This window comes from Schistocerca nitens, chromosome 2 (genome assembly GCF_023898315.1).
Source record: "Schistocerca nitens isolate TAMUIC-IGC-003100 chromosome 2, iqSchNite1.1, whole genome shotgun sequence".
Classification (NCBI taxonomy): Eukaryota; Metazoa; Arthropoda; class Insecta; order Orthoptera; family Acrididae; genus Schistocerca; species Schistocerca nitens.
This window is the reverse complement of record NC_064615.1, coordinates 745,254,674-745,272,161: the sequence shown is the minus strand read 5'-3', so window position 1 is coordinate 745,272,161 and position 17,488 is coordinate 745,254,674. Positions and strand designations below refer to the sequence as shown.

The window sequence follows — 17,488 nt, the reverse complement described above, 5'->3', positions numbered from 1 at the left end:
TCTGTAAATCATGTAATATAAGAGGACCTCCTGAGATATAGAAAGAACGAAGGTGTGAAGCTGCTTATTTCGTGAGAAAATACGACCAAGGAAACTGAATTGACAGTTAATACTCACCTTTGGTAGGTGAAATACTTTGTGCTGCCAATAGACAAATATAAAAGTGACACTCTACTACAATGCCTTTGTCAAGGAGGAGAGAGGGATGAGCTGGGGAGGGTTGGAAGGAAGGACAGGTCATTCAGACCCTGGGAGAGACTCACTAGTAATGAGGACGAGGGAAGACGAAGGCGAAGATGAATGGGTATGCAGTGCAAAACATTTTGCCTTCTGAAGGTGAGTATTGGTCAATAGCTCTGTCTTAATTAGTAATTAAACTAAAAATTGCGCTGAAACTAGATTACTTATATTTTAGCAGATGTAGTGGCCAGAGAAAATATTTGTGTCCCTCAGTGTTCCAGTTTTCGTTACTTCTGAATTAGTAAGCCCCAGGACTCGGTAAAAATATAATAAACTGGGGTATAGGTGTTCTTTGGAATTCTTTACAAAATTGTAGACAACAAGCTAACCTAATAGATTTTTAAGTATCTTTAGGTGGAAAGACAGAAATGAGATGGTTTAAAGAGGTAAAGAAAGATTTGCTAATAAACAATATAAGATAATCAAAATCACCTTAAAGATGAATATCAGAATGGAAAATTCCAAGGTATTGAGAGGTTTCTGGGTGGTAAAATGAGCATGTACTATATGAACTTATACAAATAAGCTTTCATTGTGGAAGCATTCTTAGCAATCTCAAGAATTCTCTGCTGATATTTTACAAAATGTTTGAGATATTGCTTATTGAGGAATGCTCTTCATTGAAGAGCTGACATCACCTATTCTGAGGCTCTCCATATGCGGTCCAAGTGGTGGTGTAAGCTCCATGAAATACTTGTGACTTAAAGGCATCTGCTAGTGAAGTGTAACCACTACAGACTTTCCAAGGATTACCTCAAACAAATTACAATGCAACACAAACAAATATTTGCACTAAAATATAATATCCTATGTAATAGAATGCCACAGATAGCATGCAAGTGTAATTTATAAAAAGGAAAGATAACCTTTAACATAATAGTAATTAACAATGCATTAACTCTTTTATGGACAAGAAGGGTACAGAAAACTCCATACCTCTAACATTTATTAAAAAATCTCTAATTTAACAATAACAAAATTCTGTAAGCTCACAGTAGGATTCAGAAGAAAACTGACCCTAGATGGTCGGAGGAGGAGGAGGAGAAAGAGAAAGAGAAAAGACACAGACACCAGCTGAGATAATGGAGGAACACTGGAGTAGGAGGAGGGAACAATGGAGTCTGAAGCCCTGAAATTATTTGTTTTTCTTATAAGGCCTAGATGAAAAATAAATGAATAATACTTTTACTGAAAAAATTTAAATTTAAGGAGAAAGTTTTATGTCATAAATATTTTATGCATCAGTATATTTGGAAGAGGCTGAATTCAGACAGCTACAAAATATTGTTTGTAAATACTGTTTGTACAAACTGATGGCAAATTTAAATTACTACAGCATGTACTTCCAGACATATAATTATCTCTGTATCAGTGTTTTCAGAAATTAAAATGTGTGATTATATTTTTTAATGTGTCATTTAGCTCGATTCGTTGCGCATAGACAGTGGTAGCATTGAGCTGACACAACATATTAATCGCCTAGAGGATGAGCTACAGAAACACCGTCTCCATGTTGAACAGCTCCAGTCAAATTCTACTGCGATACAAGAGATGAAGACACAGGTATGCCAAATAATTACCTTTGATTCTTCCAAATGTTGCCCTTTGACAGAAAGTACCAATAAATTTCCATATGGTAGTCAAATTCTATTTCGTTCAATCTCTTTCTGTAGTATGTATAAGGGGCATTCAAATGAAACCCGGTCACTACTGTAAAGTAACGGTAACTATTTTATTAACTCAAAAATTTAGTTATACACAGGACACATACTCAAAAATAGTCACCAAAACTGTTGGCACATTTATCCCATTGCGACACTAGCTGGTCGATTCCATCCTTGAAGAAGCTAGTAGGTTGCTGTCGGATCCAGGCCTGGACCCAGTCACACACTTCGTCATCCATTGCTAATACCCAGTAACCGATGGATCTCGTTCACGGTGATTCTGCAGTTATCCGAGACTAAAGCATTCACTTCCGCAACCATTTCTGGTGTGATGACATGATGAGCCTGTCCAGGATGAGCATCGTCTTCCAGTGACTCACGCCCTTCAAGGAATCATTTGCGCCATCCCACAACACTTAAATGACTTGGACTGTACTCACCATACACAGCCTTCATCCATCAATACATTTCACGGCCTCCAACTTCCTCTGCCACCAAAAATCGAATCACTCCTTGTTGTTACTGCTTACTCACCTGCATGGTCGGTAGTGGATGATAACTCGTGTGACCCCCTTCTCTTCTTGTGAAATCACACTGGCAGTATGCAACGTCATATGGTGTGCATGTGTCAGTCTCTCTACGAATAGATGGCACCATCATATCCGCAGTTATATGGTGCCACCTTATGTGTAAGGCAAAGGTAGACGCACTGACCAGGTTTCATTTGAATGAACGTCATAGATCGAGGGTGTCTGAGCTTATGCTAAAAAGTTCTAAAAGATTGGAATGAACTGGAAATACAATAATTCATGTACCAAACAATTTTCTTTTTTTCCCACTTCATGTACGCCACTCTTTTGCGTCTAATTGGTCACAACTACCCATATATCGGGTGTTCAAAAAGTCTCTCCGCAGTGCGGTATGATTGTTAGCCATGTGTGCCGTATGATTGTTCGCCTGCTTGGGTTACTTCCCTTCAAGGGGACTCTCCCAGCATTCCACTGTTTTGTTTATCTCAGCCAGCATCAGTAGTTTCATTGGTGTGTGTCGTTACATGTTGACTTGAACTTTTAAGTTTAGTTCCTTCATTCGTTTGTTTCGTTTTTGTCACTGTTAAAATGCTAACAATTGAAGAGCGTGTGTTTTTAGTCGAACAAGTGTTGAAAGCTGGCAGTAAATACACAGTTTCAGTTTGTCAAACATTTAATTCAGTTTTCGCAGAGACAACACTCCCATGCCGTGATGCTGTGCGAGATTTGATTAACAAATTTTGAAGTATGGGTTCAGTGACAGATGCACCGAGAAGTGGTCATCCTAGCATTTTGTCTGAGGATAAACTACTCGATATTTCCGATTTAATGTCCATGAGTCCGAACAAGTCAGTAAAAAAACTCGCCCAGGAAATCGATGTTAGTGTTGGAACGGCCCACACAGCTGTAAGGAAAAAATTATAACTTTTCCCATACAAAGAGACAGTTGTGCAAGAACTGAAAAATACTGATCATGGCAAGAGACCATTATTGCCAATGGTTCAAAAATTTCGGTCGACAAAATGGAAGGGATATTCTTCATGAAACTTTTTTCACTGATGAGACATGGTTTCATCTATCCAGGTACATGAACTCACAAAATTCTCGTATGTGGAGTACTGCAAATCCATTGTGTATTCATGAGGAACCACTTCATTCTGTGAAAATAAGAGTTTGGATTGCAATTTCTAGACGTTGGACTGTGGGTCCCATATTTTCCAACGAAACAATAAACGCACAATGATACTGCAGTGATATTCTGTACCCATTCATAGGAGAACTTGTGTTAAGTAGTGAACAGTTATTTTCCACAAGATGGTGCAACCGCGCATACAGCTCGCGTTTTAATGTCACTGCTTGCTGATGTTTTTGGTGATCGCATAATTTCACAGGGACTTTGGCCTCCATGATCACCTGACCTAACACCACCTGACTTTTTCTTCTGGGGTGCAAGTGAAAGCAACTGTCTATAAAAAAACGTCCAAAATCCATTGATGAATTGAAAACTGCAATATCCACTTTCACTACTTCTGTTACAGGAGAAATGTTACAGCTTGTGTTTGGAAACATGATTAGACTAATTGAATTGTGTATTTAACAACAGGGGGGAACACTTTCAACATTTAATGTGAAAATTTGTAAGTAAAAACGAATATTCAATAAATTAATAACTTGTATTTCACTGAGTTCCATTTCGGTATATTCACTGCGGCATACAGCACGCGCGGCTAATAATCATACGGCACTGCAGAGAGACTTTTTGAACACCCTGTATTTTGAAATATTGTGGTGGTTTAAAAATGTGTGCTGGGCTGGGACTCAAGCCCAAAACTGGATGTTACAGGGAAAGGAAAGGTTCTGTTTTTCAATCCCAGTCTGGAATTTGGTTATAAATGCTGGGGACTTTCAGAACAGCATGCATTCCCTGCACAGTTAAAGATTCATTCTGAAACTTATAAATGTATGTATACTTTCGAGTCATACATTTGTTATTTTTATTTTATTGACATGTCTAGTTCCGAAGGACCAAATTGAGGAGCAAATCTCCGTGGTCATGGAACATGCCAGTAGATTAAATTACAACATAAAAATAATAACAGATAAAATAAAATGTTTATGAACCCAAAAAAGTCAAGCCATAAGTTGAAGTAAACACAAAAACAATATAACATAAGAATCAGCATATTTTTCAAGGGACTTCTCAACAAGAATAGAAGGAGCGATCCACGAGGAATCTCCTCAGATCTAATTTGAAAGCTCTTGGTTTACTGCTAAGATTTTTGAATTGTAGTGGTAGTTTATTGAAAATGGTTGCAACAGTATGCTGCACACCTTTCTGCACAAGGGTTAAGGAAGTGTGATCCAAATGCCGGCCGGAGTGGCCGAGCGGTTCTAGGCGCTTCAATCTGGAATTGTGCAACTGCTACAGGGGCAGGTTTGAATCCTGCCTTGGGTATGGATGTGTGTGATATCTTTATGTTAGTTAGGTTTCAGTAGTTCTAAGTTCTAGGGGACTGATGACCTCCGCTGTTAAGTCCCATAGTGCTCAGAGCCATTTTTTGTGATCCAAATGCATATTGGATTTATGCCGAGTATTAACTGAGTGAAAGCTACTAATTCTTGGGAATAAGCTGATATTGTTAACAAGAAACAACAGCAAAGAATATATATATATATATATATATATATATATATATATATATATATATTGAGAGGGCAATGTCAAAATACCCAGAGTAGTGACAGAGGTTGACAAGAGGTTCGCGAACTTACACCACTTATTGCCCGAACTGCCCATTTCTGATCCAAAAAATCTGTTTAGAATGGGAAGAGCTACCCCAAAATATAATACCATAAGACATAAGTGAATGAAAATAAGCAAAGTAGACTAATTTTCTTGTCGAATGATCACTTACTTCAGATATCGTTCAGATATCAAAAATGGCAGCATTAAGCCTTTGAACAAGATCCTGAACATGGGCTTTCCACATCAGTTTACTATCTATCTGAACACTTAGAAATTTGAACTGTTCAGTTTCACTAATCGTATGCCCATTCTGTGAAATTAAAACAATGACTTTTGTTGAATTGTGTGCTAGAAACTGTAAAAACTGAGTCTTACAGTGATTTAGTGTTAGTTTATTTTCTACAAGCTATGAACTTATGTCATGAACTGCATTATTTGAAACAGAGCCAGTGTTGCACACAGCATCCTTTAGTACCAAGCTAATGTCATCAGCAAACTGAAATATTTTAGAATTACACATAATACTAGAGGACGTATCATTTATATAAATAAATAAATAAGGAGCAGGAGTGGTCCCAATACTGATCACTGGGGTGCCCCCCCCCCCCCCCCACACACACACACACAATTTGACTTTATTCCACTCAGACACCACCCCACATCACAGCCATTCTCAACACTCTGAATGACAATCTTTTGCTGTCTGTTGTTAAAGAAAGAGGTGAGCTACTCCTTGTATTCTGTAATGGTCCAACTTCCCAACTTCTGGAGCAATATTTTGTGACCCACACAATCAAACGCCTTAGTTAAATCAAAAAATGCGCCTAGCGTTCGAAACCTTTTGTTTAATCCATCCAATACCTCACAGGGAAAAGAGAATATGCATTTTCAGTTGTGACTTCTAAAGCCGAACTGTACAGTTGATAGCAAATTATGTGATACAAAATGATCAATTATCCTTACATATACAGCCTTTTCAATAACTTTAACAAACACTGATGGCATAAAAATAGGTCTAAAATTGTCTACATTATCCCTTTCCCCCTTTTTATAAAGCGGCTTTACTTCTGATTACTTCAGTCGTCCAGGTAACTGACCATTCTTAATGGAAAAATTACAAATATGGCTAAGTACAGGGCTAACATGTGCAGCATAGTACTTTAATATTCTGCTAGGCACTCCATCATATCCATGAGAGTCCTTAGTCGTCAGTAATTTAATTCTTGACTCAATCTCGCCCTTGTCTGTATCACGGAGGAGTATTTCAGACACCTTCAGACATCAGTCTTGAAAAGGCATTTTCCAAGAGTGTTACATCATTCCCTGTATAAATTAAATTTTTATTTAAGTCACCAGCAATCCTCAGAAAATGATTGTTAAATACTATACATGTTTCTGACTTATCAGTAACAGAAATATTTTTACTACGAACTGAATTTGTATCGCCAAGCTTGTGCTGCTGACCAGACACTTCTTCACAACTGACCATAAGGTTTTTTATTTTATCCCTGTGAATTAGCTATTCTACTTGCATTGCAAATACTCTTTGCCTTCCTAATAACACTTTTAACCACCTTACAATACTGTTTGTAATTGGCTACTGTAGCTTGATTGTGACTACTTCTAACATTTTGATATAATACCTGCTTTGTTCTACATGATATTCTTATCCCACTAGTCAGCCATCCAGGCTGCCTTTTACTGCTAGTACCCCATTTAGAATGTTCTAAAGGAAAGCAACTCTCAAGGAGCATGAGAAATGCATCAAGGAGAGCATTATGTTTGTTATCTACGTTATTGGCACTATAAACATCCTGCCACTCTTGTTCCTTAACGAGGTTAAGAAAAAACACTCCATTGCCATTTGATTAGATTTCCTACATAGTTTGTAATTATATGTGACATCTGTTTGAGTACAAAAGACTTTTAGTGTTAAAATTTGTGCATCATGGTCCAAAAGGCCATTCACCCTTTTACTAACAGAATGCCCATCTAGTAATAAAGAATGAATAAAAATATTGTCTGTGGCTGTGCTACTGTTCCCCTGCATCCTGGTTGGAAAAAACACAGTCTGCATCAGATCATATGATTTAAGGAGATCTACCAACATCCATTTTCTTGCACTATCATATACAGAATTAATATTGAAGTCACCAAATATAATTAATTTCTGGTACTTCCTATAAAGTGAACCAAGAACCCTCTCTAGCTTGAGTAGAAATGCTCTGAAGTCAGACTAGAAGTTTAGTTTCTCTAAATTCAACTGGTCCTGCACAACATTCAAATATCTCTTCAGTGCAGTGCCATGATACATCTATGTACTCAAACAGAATACAATTTTTTTACGTACATGGATCCTAATTCCTTCTCTATTTGAATACCTGACCTCCTCTGAAAGTGATTCCTTAGTTAGAGGGACTTCCTTTAAGCAGGTATACCTATCAGTTGACTTCAGTCTAAAAAAATTGCAGGTCTAACACCAACTAAAACAGGTATTTTTCAATGAGTGAGCCCACCACAACCCCTACACTGTCACCTATAAGTTGTGCCAGCCTTCACATCCCATACCTATTGAGGAGCAGGCCATGCCTAGTGAAACCCAATCTACTGATAGACTCAACTGGCACCACTGCAATGGGACCCACACCCTCGGTCATCAGTGCCTTCTCCAGCCCCATGTTAACACACCTAATGGCCAAATTAAGATGAGGCCCATCACGATGCCGAAACAGTTGCACGAAATGCACATTAGTGCTACCAGTTTGAGTAGCTACCTTTACCAGGTCACCACCTACATCATATTCTCCGTCCCTATCAAGACTATTCCCTGCTCCACCCAGAATCACTACCTGATCCTCTTTTACAAAGTTCCTACTTAACTCCCCTATGCTGTCAGTCATCTGAGCCAGTCCTGCACTAGGCTTCACAATGCTGGTGACCTGGTACTCACTCCCCAACACATCCTGCAACTGCTGGCCCACACCTGTACCATGCAAACTACCTAACAGCAGAACCTTCTTCTTTCTGTTAGACTTTGCAACTGGCTAAGGCCTTCTAACTGCTGAGTACTGCTGCATGTTTCCTACACCTACAGCTACAAGAGGCTCCTCCCCACTCAGCTCTTACAGTTGGTCAAATTTATTGCATATACGCAAAGTAAAAGTGTCTGAATACCTCCTCCTCCCACCTGCCTTCTGCCAACTGCCAGTTCCCATTCTCCAGCACCCATCACCCTCCTCGATCTATCTAGTTCGTCCTTTGCATATTGTAACTGCACCTGAAGGTCACAAATCTTACCCTCCTGCTCCTCTATCAACTTATTTCTACTACAGATTCTGCATTCCCAGGAGAGGGTCTCACTAGAATGCCCACTGGCTCTCCCCCCCGCCTCCCCACCCCCCCACCCAATGAAAATACTTTGAACAAATCCCACACCACAACCCACTACTCACAAACCCCACATTTTTCACTCATGGTAAAATTTCATAGTTACCGAAAAAAACTAAACGTCAATATTACTTAAGTTCAATTACACCAGTAGAACTATTTATGGAACTAACAATAGTGGTCTCAAAATTCTCTCTCTATGAAAGCAACAACTTTTATTAACACTACTAAACCACAACTAATGCCACTACCAACGAATCTTCACACAATTTATTAGCTAAATCCAAAAATTCAAACAGCCACTGGAACACTCAATGAAGTTAAAACAGTGAATGAAAATTTTACTGAAATATTTCACTGGGAACAAAGAAACGTCAGCTGAACACTACCGCAAGAAATTTACTAAACCACTTCAATGCACAGAAAACTCTAAAAAACGCAGTGAGCGAACGTTACCAAAAGTTTATTAAATCTTTGTTTCGCCACAAACAACACGAGACACTGTTGAAAACTACTAAATTCAATAACTGTATAACATTGCACAAGCAACTTCGTCAGAACTTAACTTAAAAAACGCTACAGCTGCAATTGCACGCCACGAAATGTAAACACTCTGCTAATAATCGGATGCACGATTGAAAACTACTAAATTTAATATTCAAATACAGTGCAAAAACAATTTTAACAGTACTTAGCTTTATAACCGCTACGGCCGGAAACACACACTGCGAAATGTAAACACACTGCTGAGGTGTCTGTATTAGAAGAGCTAATATTGCCTTTCTTATGAGCCCCTTTACATTTTACATGTGTGTGCAAACCAAATACTTTTAATTAAGTATTCATCAGTTAGTATTTATAGACAAATAAATTAGATAAGACATACAACAGCTACTAAATTAGTAACCACCACTATATAGTGTGGTGTAGCATGCTGAAATCAGTAATTTTGCTATGGGATGGTAGATAGATGGTAGATAATCTTCTGTTCCACTGTAGACCTCTTATAAAGAAAATAAGTGAAATTAAAGGCTTTTCTGGGTCACTTACACCACCTTACCACCCATCAAAAATAAAATGTCGTACCTCTTTGTGCATGTACTGGCAATCAACTACTCTTGTATTAGTTATGGAAAATATTTACAAATCTGGCACTTGACAACTGTTCACAAATTACCGTGTGTTCTCCAGTGATGTAATATATGTCCACTCACGTAAATACAATATTTTAGGAAAATGATATTACATTCAACTATAAGTGTCCTGCAGTGTGTGACAATTAGAATCTTCACTAGAATTAATTCTGTCATTGACATTGTAAGCTTGTGTGACATGATGGCCTATAAAAAAAATTTTATACAGCTGCTACTAAAAGATGTTTATATAAAGCCTTCGGCTACAGCCTTCATCAGTAAAGGAGACACACATACCAGGAATGCATTCCGGCCCAAGATGCCGGAGCTGGTGGTAATGTGTGCATGAGGTGTGCTTGCTTGTGTGTGTGAATGGTGCATGTGTCTCTCTTTTACTGATGAAGGCTGTAGCCGAAAGCTTTATATAAGCATCTTTTAGTTGCAGCTGTCTGCAATTTGACGTGTCTTCTTTACGGTAAGTAGCAATCTGTCTTAACACACACACACACACACACACACACACACACACACACACACACACACACACACACACACTTTCTTGGACAACAAGAGGCAGTGCGGTGGTGTTGGTTTGCACGGCTCACATGTGTCTTCCAGTTGACTTACAAATTGTGCGTGCAGCTGATCCTCTTCCTTGGGTTATGAGCTACGTTGCTCTCACCATTTAATTCATCTCCGGAGACTGTATCAGGTTAAGGGGAATATTATTAACCAGACCTATATTCTTGAAATAAATTATGTACTCGCTGGCTCTTGTCAGTTACACAGCAATATATTTTCGACTCTCATCCCAAAGTAGCAATTATTCTGTACAAACTGCAGCAATCCAACTGGTCCCAAGATAAAACTCAGAATCTACTAAACATTCATACAGTTACATATGTTCTGCCTCATGCAGAGCAAAGACATAAAATAAAAGTCTCTGTCTAACACACACTTGATCTGTCTCTGTAACAATCCCCATGACACCACACACCATGGAACGTTATCCAGATACTCTTTGACTTTTTTATATAACTTCTAGGGCGCTGCTTGTAACCACTTGTCGGTGCCACTCATGCGACACAGCTCCTGGCTCCTTGTGACAGCTGTCTTTTGTGCACACACAGACATTTGTGGCACAGTAAAAAGTCTCTCTCATCCTTGTCATTAAAATATCGGTGTTCAAGATGGTGGACAGCCACGTGTTTCTAGAATTTTCCCCGAAATTCTCGAGCCATTATGTATCCCTCCCCTTAGCTCGAACACAAGATATTTTATACATATTCATCATGTACAATTACATGGGATAATAATTCTTTATCTTTTAACAGTACCGTGCATATTTTACCACAATTACAAACTGTGAAACTTTCAATCCATGTTGGAGTTAGCTCTGTTTTCTGTTCCTCTTCCAATCGTAAATTCCAGGTGCACATAACTCATGAATATTCTGCTGCTTTGTTCTTGCTTCCCATACTACCTTTTCTAATTATGTACCTAATCCTTACTTAATGTAATCTGGAGGAACTCTTGTTAGAATAAAAGTGTTCCCTTCTTGGACATTTGTAAACCTGAAACTTACCAGACTTATCCCTTTAACCCTTTGAGTGCTGCATCGGCACGTGCGGCTGCCCATGTCAAGCCTGCCCTTGGGGGCCGCGTAATCCATGCACCTGCAGTGGCAGCCACTTCCGCGGACTATTTTGTGTGCCTGAGCTCTCCGCTCAGCTGTCCTCACCCTGGCCTAAGTATTTCTGGAACCACCGTGGTTGTGACAATCTCGCAGTTAGTGTGATTGCCAACGTTACAAATAAACGCAGGATATCTGGATACTTATTCCATAGCTTTGAATCTGGAGATGAATTGTTCTATAGACCTAATGTGCACTGAAACTGCTTACACTGCTAACATGTAACTCCTCATGAAAGGCTTTCTTTCATTTGCAATTAGTTCTTGAGAATTGTCATAAGGTCTCAGTATGCATCTGTGTTTTATTTGGCATACTTATACTTAATTATCAGATTTTTGTATGCAACCTTTGATGTAAACGCTGTAGAATCTGTAATGACCAAACGTTGACATTCTTCTGTACTAGCGCAATAATTCGCTTGCAAACGACTGTCTAGATGCGGAGACACACTTTTGAAGCTAATCGCTATATTTTGAGAGCATTAACCCAATAGATTATCCCCAAGGAAACTTCAAAATCAAAAATTCAACATTTCTGAATTCTTTTTATATGGGATGCAATTTTTATTGTACAGTAGAAATAAACAATGATTTATTACTTTTGTTTAAGAATTAGATAAGGAAATACTCAAGTTTCTAAACTAGCTAACTAAATGTCACTTTTAATTCCTAATGACCTTTTGTGCTTCAGAAACAGGTGAGAGTGTGAAACTGACCAACGTGTGCCGAGACGCCCCTTCGAAGTGTAGGCCTAGAATTTTTTCACCAATCCAGTGTGCTGGAAAAGATAGGACAGTAATCCATTACTGAATATTAGTAGAAAATCGTAGCATGGATTGCGGTAAAAGATAATTATTTAAGCAGCGAATAGTTTCTGGCAAAGCCCATTTTCAAACGACCATGTTAAAAAGGAATGTGACAAACACATTATAGCTGTTAGTAAAACTGTAGAATATCAATAGCATTCCATCTGCTATGGTTTTATTAACAGCTGTAATGTGGTTGTCACAGTCTTTGTTTTACATGGTGGTTTGGAAATGGACTTTGCCCGAAACTAGTCGCTGCTTAAATAAATATCTTTTACTGCAACCCATGCTACAATTTTTTAGTAATAATAATGTTAGAATTCTTTATTTAATTAATGATATTTGCACTAAGTTTAAGGTTTAACTTCTACCAAGAAGTTGTGGAAGAATACATAAATTTGTACTAAGTTTTTATTTTTGCACCTTATGTACGAACATTTGAAGCATCCAGTCTGTGTTTGTCAGCACAGACTGGATGTTTCACATGTTCGTAAATAAAGTGTTTGTCAGCAAAGTAATTCATTCATTTGCTCAGCTATATTTCCCATCCTTCTTTCTCATCCGGGCTTTGGACCAGCATTGGTGAAGTTAAAAAATTTTTTTTAGTTTTTGTAATTATTTTTATTTTATTTTTTTAATTTTTAAGTAATTTTTTTCAGAAGTAAGGGCTTCATTTTATCATCCAGCTGTAGCAACTTGGCTAAAAGTTCTTCTTTGTGTGCCAATGCACAAAGGTACATTGCATGGTTTGCATTCATATTTCGTTTCTCAATGCACATTCTGTTTCAAGCAGACTGCACATCTACGCCATAGTCCACGTTTCTTGGACTGGTCACTTGGAATGACATGTGGAAAGTGCATCCCAAGTAAAGCGAAGAGGATTCTTGTCATCAGAGCGCCATCCTTTCATATCTCTTCTCCATTCTGTAGCAAATTTTTCCACAAGTTCTCGTACCAGACTTAATGAAAAGCTGCTAATGATATTTTGCTCCCTGTCACCGATCTGTGAAGAGTGTGAGCATAGCATTCAGAACACAAAGGACCACAACATAAAAAAAATACTTTTTGTACCATTTAACAGACTTACACACAGATGCAACAGAGCTTAACAGCATATTGGTGTCGTCTATTGCTCCCATATTTGCATTGCAATCAACAACACATTGCGGCTTCATTACTTTTTCGCCAGTCGTCCTGTTTGTCTTTCCTGTGTCACTCATTTCAGTAGTGTTTCAGGTAGTCAGCATGAACACTTCTCTCTTGTTGCGCCACTTGATGGCAAGCATTGCGTCAGTTGACATAAACTCAACTTTTCCTTGTTTCAGTTTCTTATTGTAGCTTCGGAGAGTTGTGCCTATTCCTACATACAGTACCACATGCTGCTGTTCTCTGATTGTGAAGCCAGAGGAACAAGGCTGGACTTTTATACCAATTGTCGACATACAGGGTATGTCCACGTTCAAGTTATGGCTTCATTAGTGTTGCCACAATGTCACCAGATTTCCCCAAATTATGGACTTCAATTTCTGTTGTTGTACCTGTGTATACAGTGAAATCCAAGACATATCCAGTTTTACAGTCACGCAACACAGATGTTTTGATTCCAAATTTACTTCGTTTCGAAGGAATGTATTGTTTAAAAGATATAAACCTTTGAACAATAATAGGCTTTCATCGACACAGAGTCTTCTGTATGGATTATATGCTCTGCGGAACGCCACACAAACTGTATCAATTATTTTCCTAATTTTAAACGAACTGTCATCTCCACAATTGGCCGAGTTGTCACTAAAATGCAACAAACTCAAAAGTAACATAAAACGGTCACTGAACATAACTTCACCAAAAATTTGAGTACCCAGAAGTACATCTCTGGACCAATATTCCTTTATTCTCAACTTTTTAACATGAGCCATGAGAAGTCAAATACCTATGAAGCTATACATTTTCTCAAAACCTGTACTTTTTCAGGTGGATAGTCGAGAACAAACTGATTCCGACGTATTTTCCATGGTGAAAGTGAAAAATCGGTTCGTTTCAAGTGCTATAATTTTCAACAGATCTTCTGATAGAAGTACCACGAAAAAGGATAGAACGTTTGAATCAGGCACTAATTGGCAATTATATCCTGAAGATGAGTCATCAGATGCATGAAGTGCTGGACTGAAATTACATTTTTGCCAATCAAATTTCTCATTCGAACTGAGGCATGGCCTTTTACAGATCGATTCGTCTTCACTTTCAGAATCTGAAGAAGAACTGTCCTGGTGAGCTCTACTAGGTGAAGTACGTGGAGGTGTATTACTACGAGATTTTTATGATGAATCTTCATTGTCACTACATTCATTGAAGATGCACACTCACTGTCACTGTCACTCCTTGTCAGTATCTCCAGTATCTCTTCGTCAGTGCAATGACTCCATTGTGCCATTTGTCTGTGGAACTCAAAAGTGACAGAACTCTAAAAATGCTGATGAAACAGCAGATACGTAAATGACACCACAAAAGCAGAATGCAGATCACATGAACCAGCTTACACGAATGTCAAACAGCAACTGCGAAATCCACAGTAGAGTGTTTGCCAGATAACAGGGACAGCTGCACAGAACAATAAATATGATTCAACCATCCCAGGGAGTGCACGGCACAAAAGAACTTACAACGGGCCGGCATACAGCCCTGAGTGGCTATTGATGTCTGCAGGCCCACAGGCAGTGGAACCGGTTGCGGTACAAGCCGTCATTAGGATTCAGGTACTGGCTAGGCCGCGCGGTGAATGCCGTCTGCAGGGCCCACGGGAAAACCCACTTCACCGGCAAACAACGTCCCCGTGGCAAGGTGGAGCGCTACAGCTTATCACGTCTGCAGTACTCAATGGGTTAAACGTGTGACTTCTGTCACGATACTGCCCTTTTTCCCTTTCAGAACAGTACTTATATCTTGGGTTGATCCTAGGATTACCCTTTCTCCTTCCGTTTTGGTAGGTACGCCCCCTTTTAACTTCCTAATCTATGGTACAGGTCGATCCCCTTCTTAGTGCTGCTGTCTGCGCAGTATAGGTCAGACTCTCTTGGGTCTGCCTATCTGCTCTTCTTATCCAATAAATGCTGGGTGCACCCTCCTCCTCCTTTCCGAGTAGGCCTCCTGGTTCATTGCCCAAGTATACATCTTTATGAATACTATTCTTAAATACTCTCTGGTAAAATCACAAATCTACTTTACATCCATATTCCACTTTCTAATAGATCATCTTATACCCTAGATTCCTCTTTCTCTCCTCACTTTTACTACATAAACAGGTGTCATGCACACACATAGTAGATGCTATGTCTACCTGAATTTACCAACTTTCCTCCAAGGACTAGCATGGCACATGTAAATATATTTTAGAGCGACAAAAATAACAATGCAGAACCGTCACATATCAACAATGTAATATGTGCATCGATTCAGATGTACATGTATCTCTATTCCCCTACATCCCTTGGTGGTTCTGACTTCGCTTTAGGCTTCTAGCTCGTAATCCTTATGTTTGTGCTTAAGTATACCTTTGTGTGTATGTAGATGTGTTTTCAGGTATCCTGATTCTTCGGCCGACTTATGAAAATAAGTTGAAGGTTATAATGAACCATTGAAATTGAGAAGGACTTCAGCGATAGAAGTGTATGCATATGGAAAGGGAAAAATAGACCGGTCCTCAAATGAGAAGTAAGAAAGGAAAGAATAGAAACGGTTGCTAAGATCTAAGAAGTGAAGGAAGATAGCCCCAAAGACCGGAAAACCCTTCCCACCACCCTTCCTCAGGATCCCTACTTCACTGGTACTTGAGTGAGAAGTCGGAGGAGGTATGATGTTAAACATCTCCTACAGAACGGACATTCTCACCTTCACCTTTGAAGTCCCCGAAGAAAGATCTTAGCAACTCCTATGGAACAGCAAATGGGGAAGAATCAGTTACATTTATCTGCGAGGGTTGTCTGAAAGGTGTGGTGTGTGTGTGTAATGTTAGTCATGTTTGTTCCTACACTACCCATGTTTTCCAAAAGTGATACAAACCCTCACATGTATCTTACATCTCACAAAAGGTATAAAATTATTCTATAAAAATAGAAAATTATACACTATGATAACATAATTGTTTAGTCATTCAGTTTATACTATTTTTCATACACACATAAAGTTCTTCATTCAGTTTTTGATGTCTAGATATTACTTTGCTTGAATAGTACCATGATATTTCCTTTATACTAGTACTATTTTCTATTCGTTTCTTTCCATGTTTAGAGATCACTGTTTACCCATGATTTTATTAAATATGTCTCAATCTTGTTTTTTAATTACTTATATTATAGGATAGTTTAAGAATTCAAGAATAGATTATAGAATAGTTGAACAATCGAAGGAAATTCGGTGTATGAAAACTAATGTGCAAGTAACACCGAAAACAACTCAGGATCCGACGGTCGTCGCTCTGCCCATTAACACAGAATGTTGAAGTCTCTGGGGTATATACCACTTTATATCCTTCACATTATATTTCCCTTTTTCTTCTCCTGTTGTAGGATCCACTAAAAATAAGGTTTTTGGGTGGATTACCAATTGTACTTGGTAAGGCCCCACATACTTTTGAAAAAATTATGTTTTTCCTTCTTCAAGGCAGAGCTCTGAAGATGCTGTTTTACTAGAACTAGATCATCGACCTTATACTGAGGTTTGACAGCCTTCTTGTTATGTTTACTTACTTCTTGTTGTGCCCTCTTAACTAAGGTCTTAGCAACTATTGTTTGGTTCTGTGGGTAATCAGTAGTAGGTAGTTCTGGCCAAGTAAAGCATTTAATAAGAGTTTCACCTACAAAGGGTTTACCTATTACTTCCAAAGGTGTTAGTCCAGTTAATAAATGTGGCAATTCAAAATAAGCTCGAAGTCCCTAATTTTCGTTGCCCATTATGTATGTCCTTTATGGCAGTATGTGCGACATAACTTCCCAGTTTCTTTCATAACCCTTTCACATGGGTTGGAAGATGGATTATAGTTGGAGATTAATATTTGATGAATATTTTCCCAATCTAGAAATTCTTTAAATTCGTTACTAGTGAACTGCGGTCCATTTTCGGAAAGGAACTGCTTTGATTTTCCTACCTTGAGAAAGTATTGTTGCAGACAGTGTATTATCATTGATGTGTTTGCTTTCTTAATAGGGTACTACTAAACATACTTCGATCAACATTCTCTGAAGACAAAAATGTAAGCCACTCCTCCCTTTCCTTTTGGAATTGGTCCAAAGAAATC

The 17,488-nt window shown here is 38.5% G+C and overlaps 1 protein-coding gene across 1 annotated transcript in view; it reads left to right on the top strand.

Annotated features, from left to right (window-relative positions):
• Positions 1-17,488, top strand: part of LOC126236970 (golgin subfamily B member 1-like) — a 535,118-nt gene that overhangs the window by 360,527 nt on the left and 157,103 nt on the right. The window contains exon 31 of the mRNA XM_049946677.1: positions 1,663-1,803. Within this exon, the coding sequence (XP_049802634.1) occupies positions 1,663-1,803 (141 nt within the window). The remainder of the gene's footprint in view (positions 1-1,662; positions 1,804-17,488) is intronic.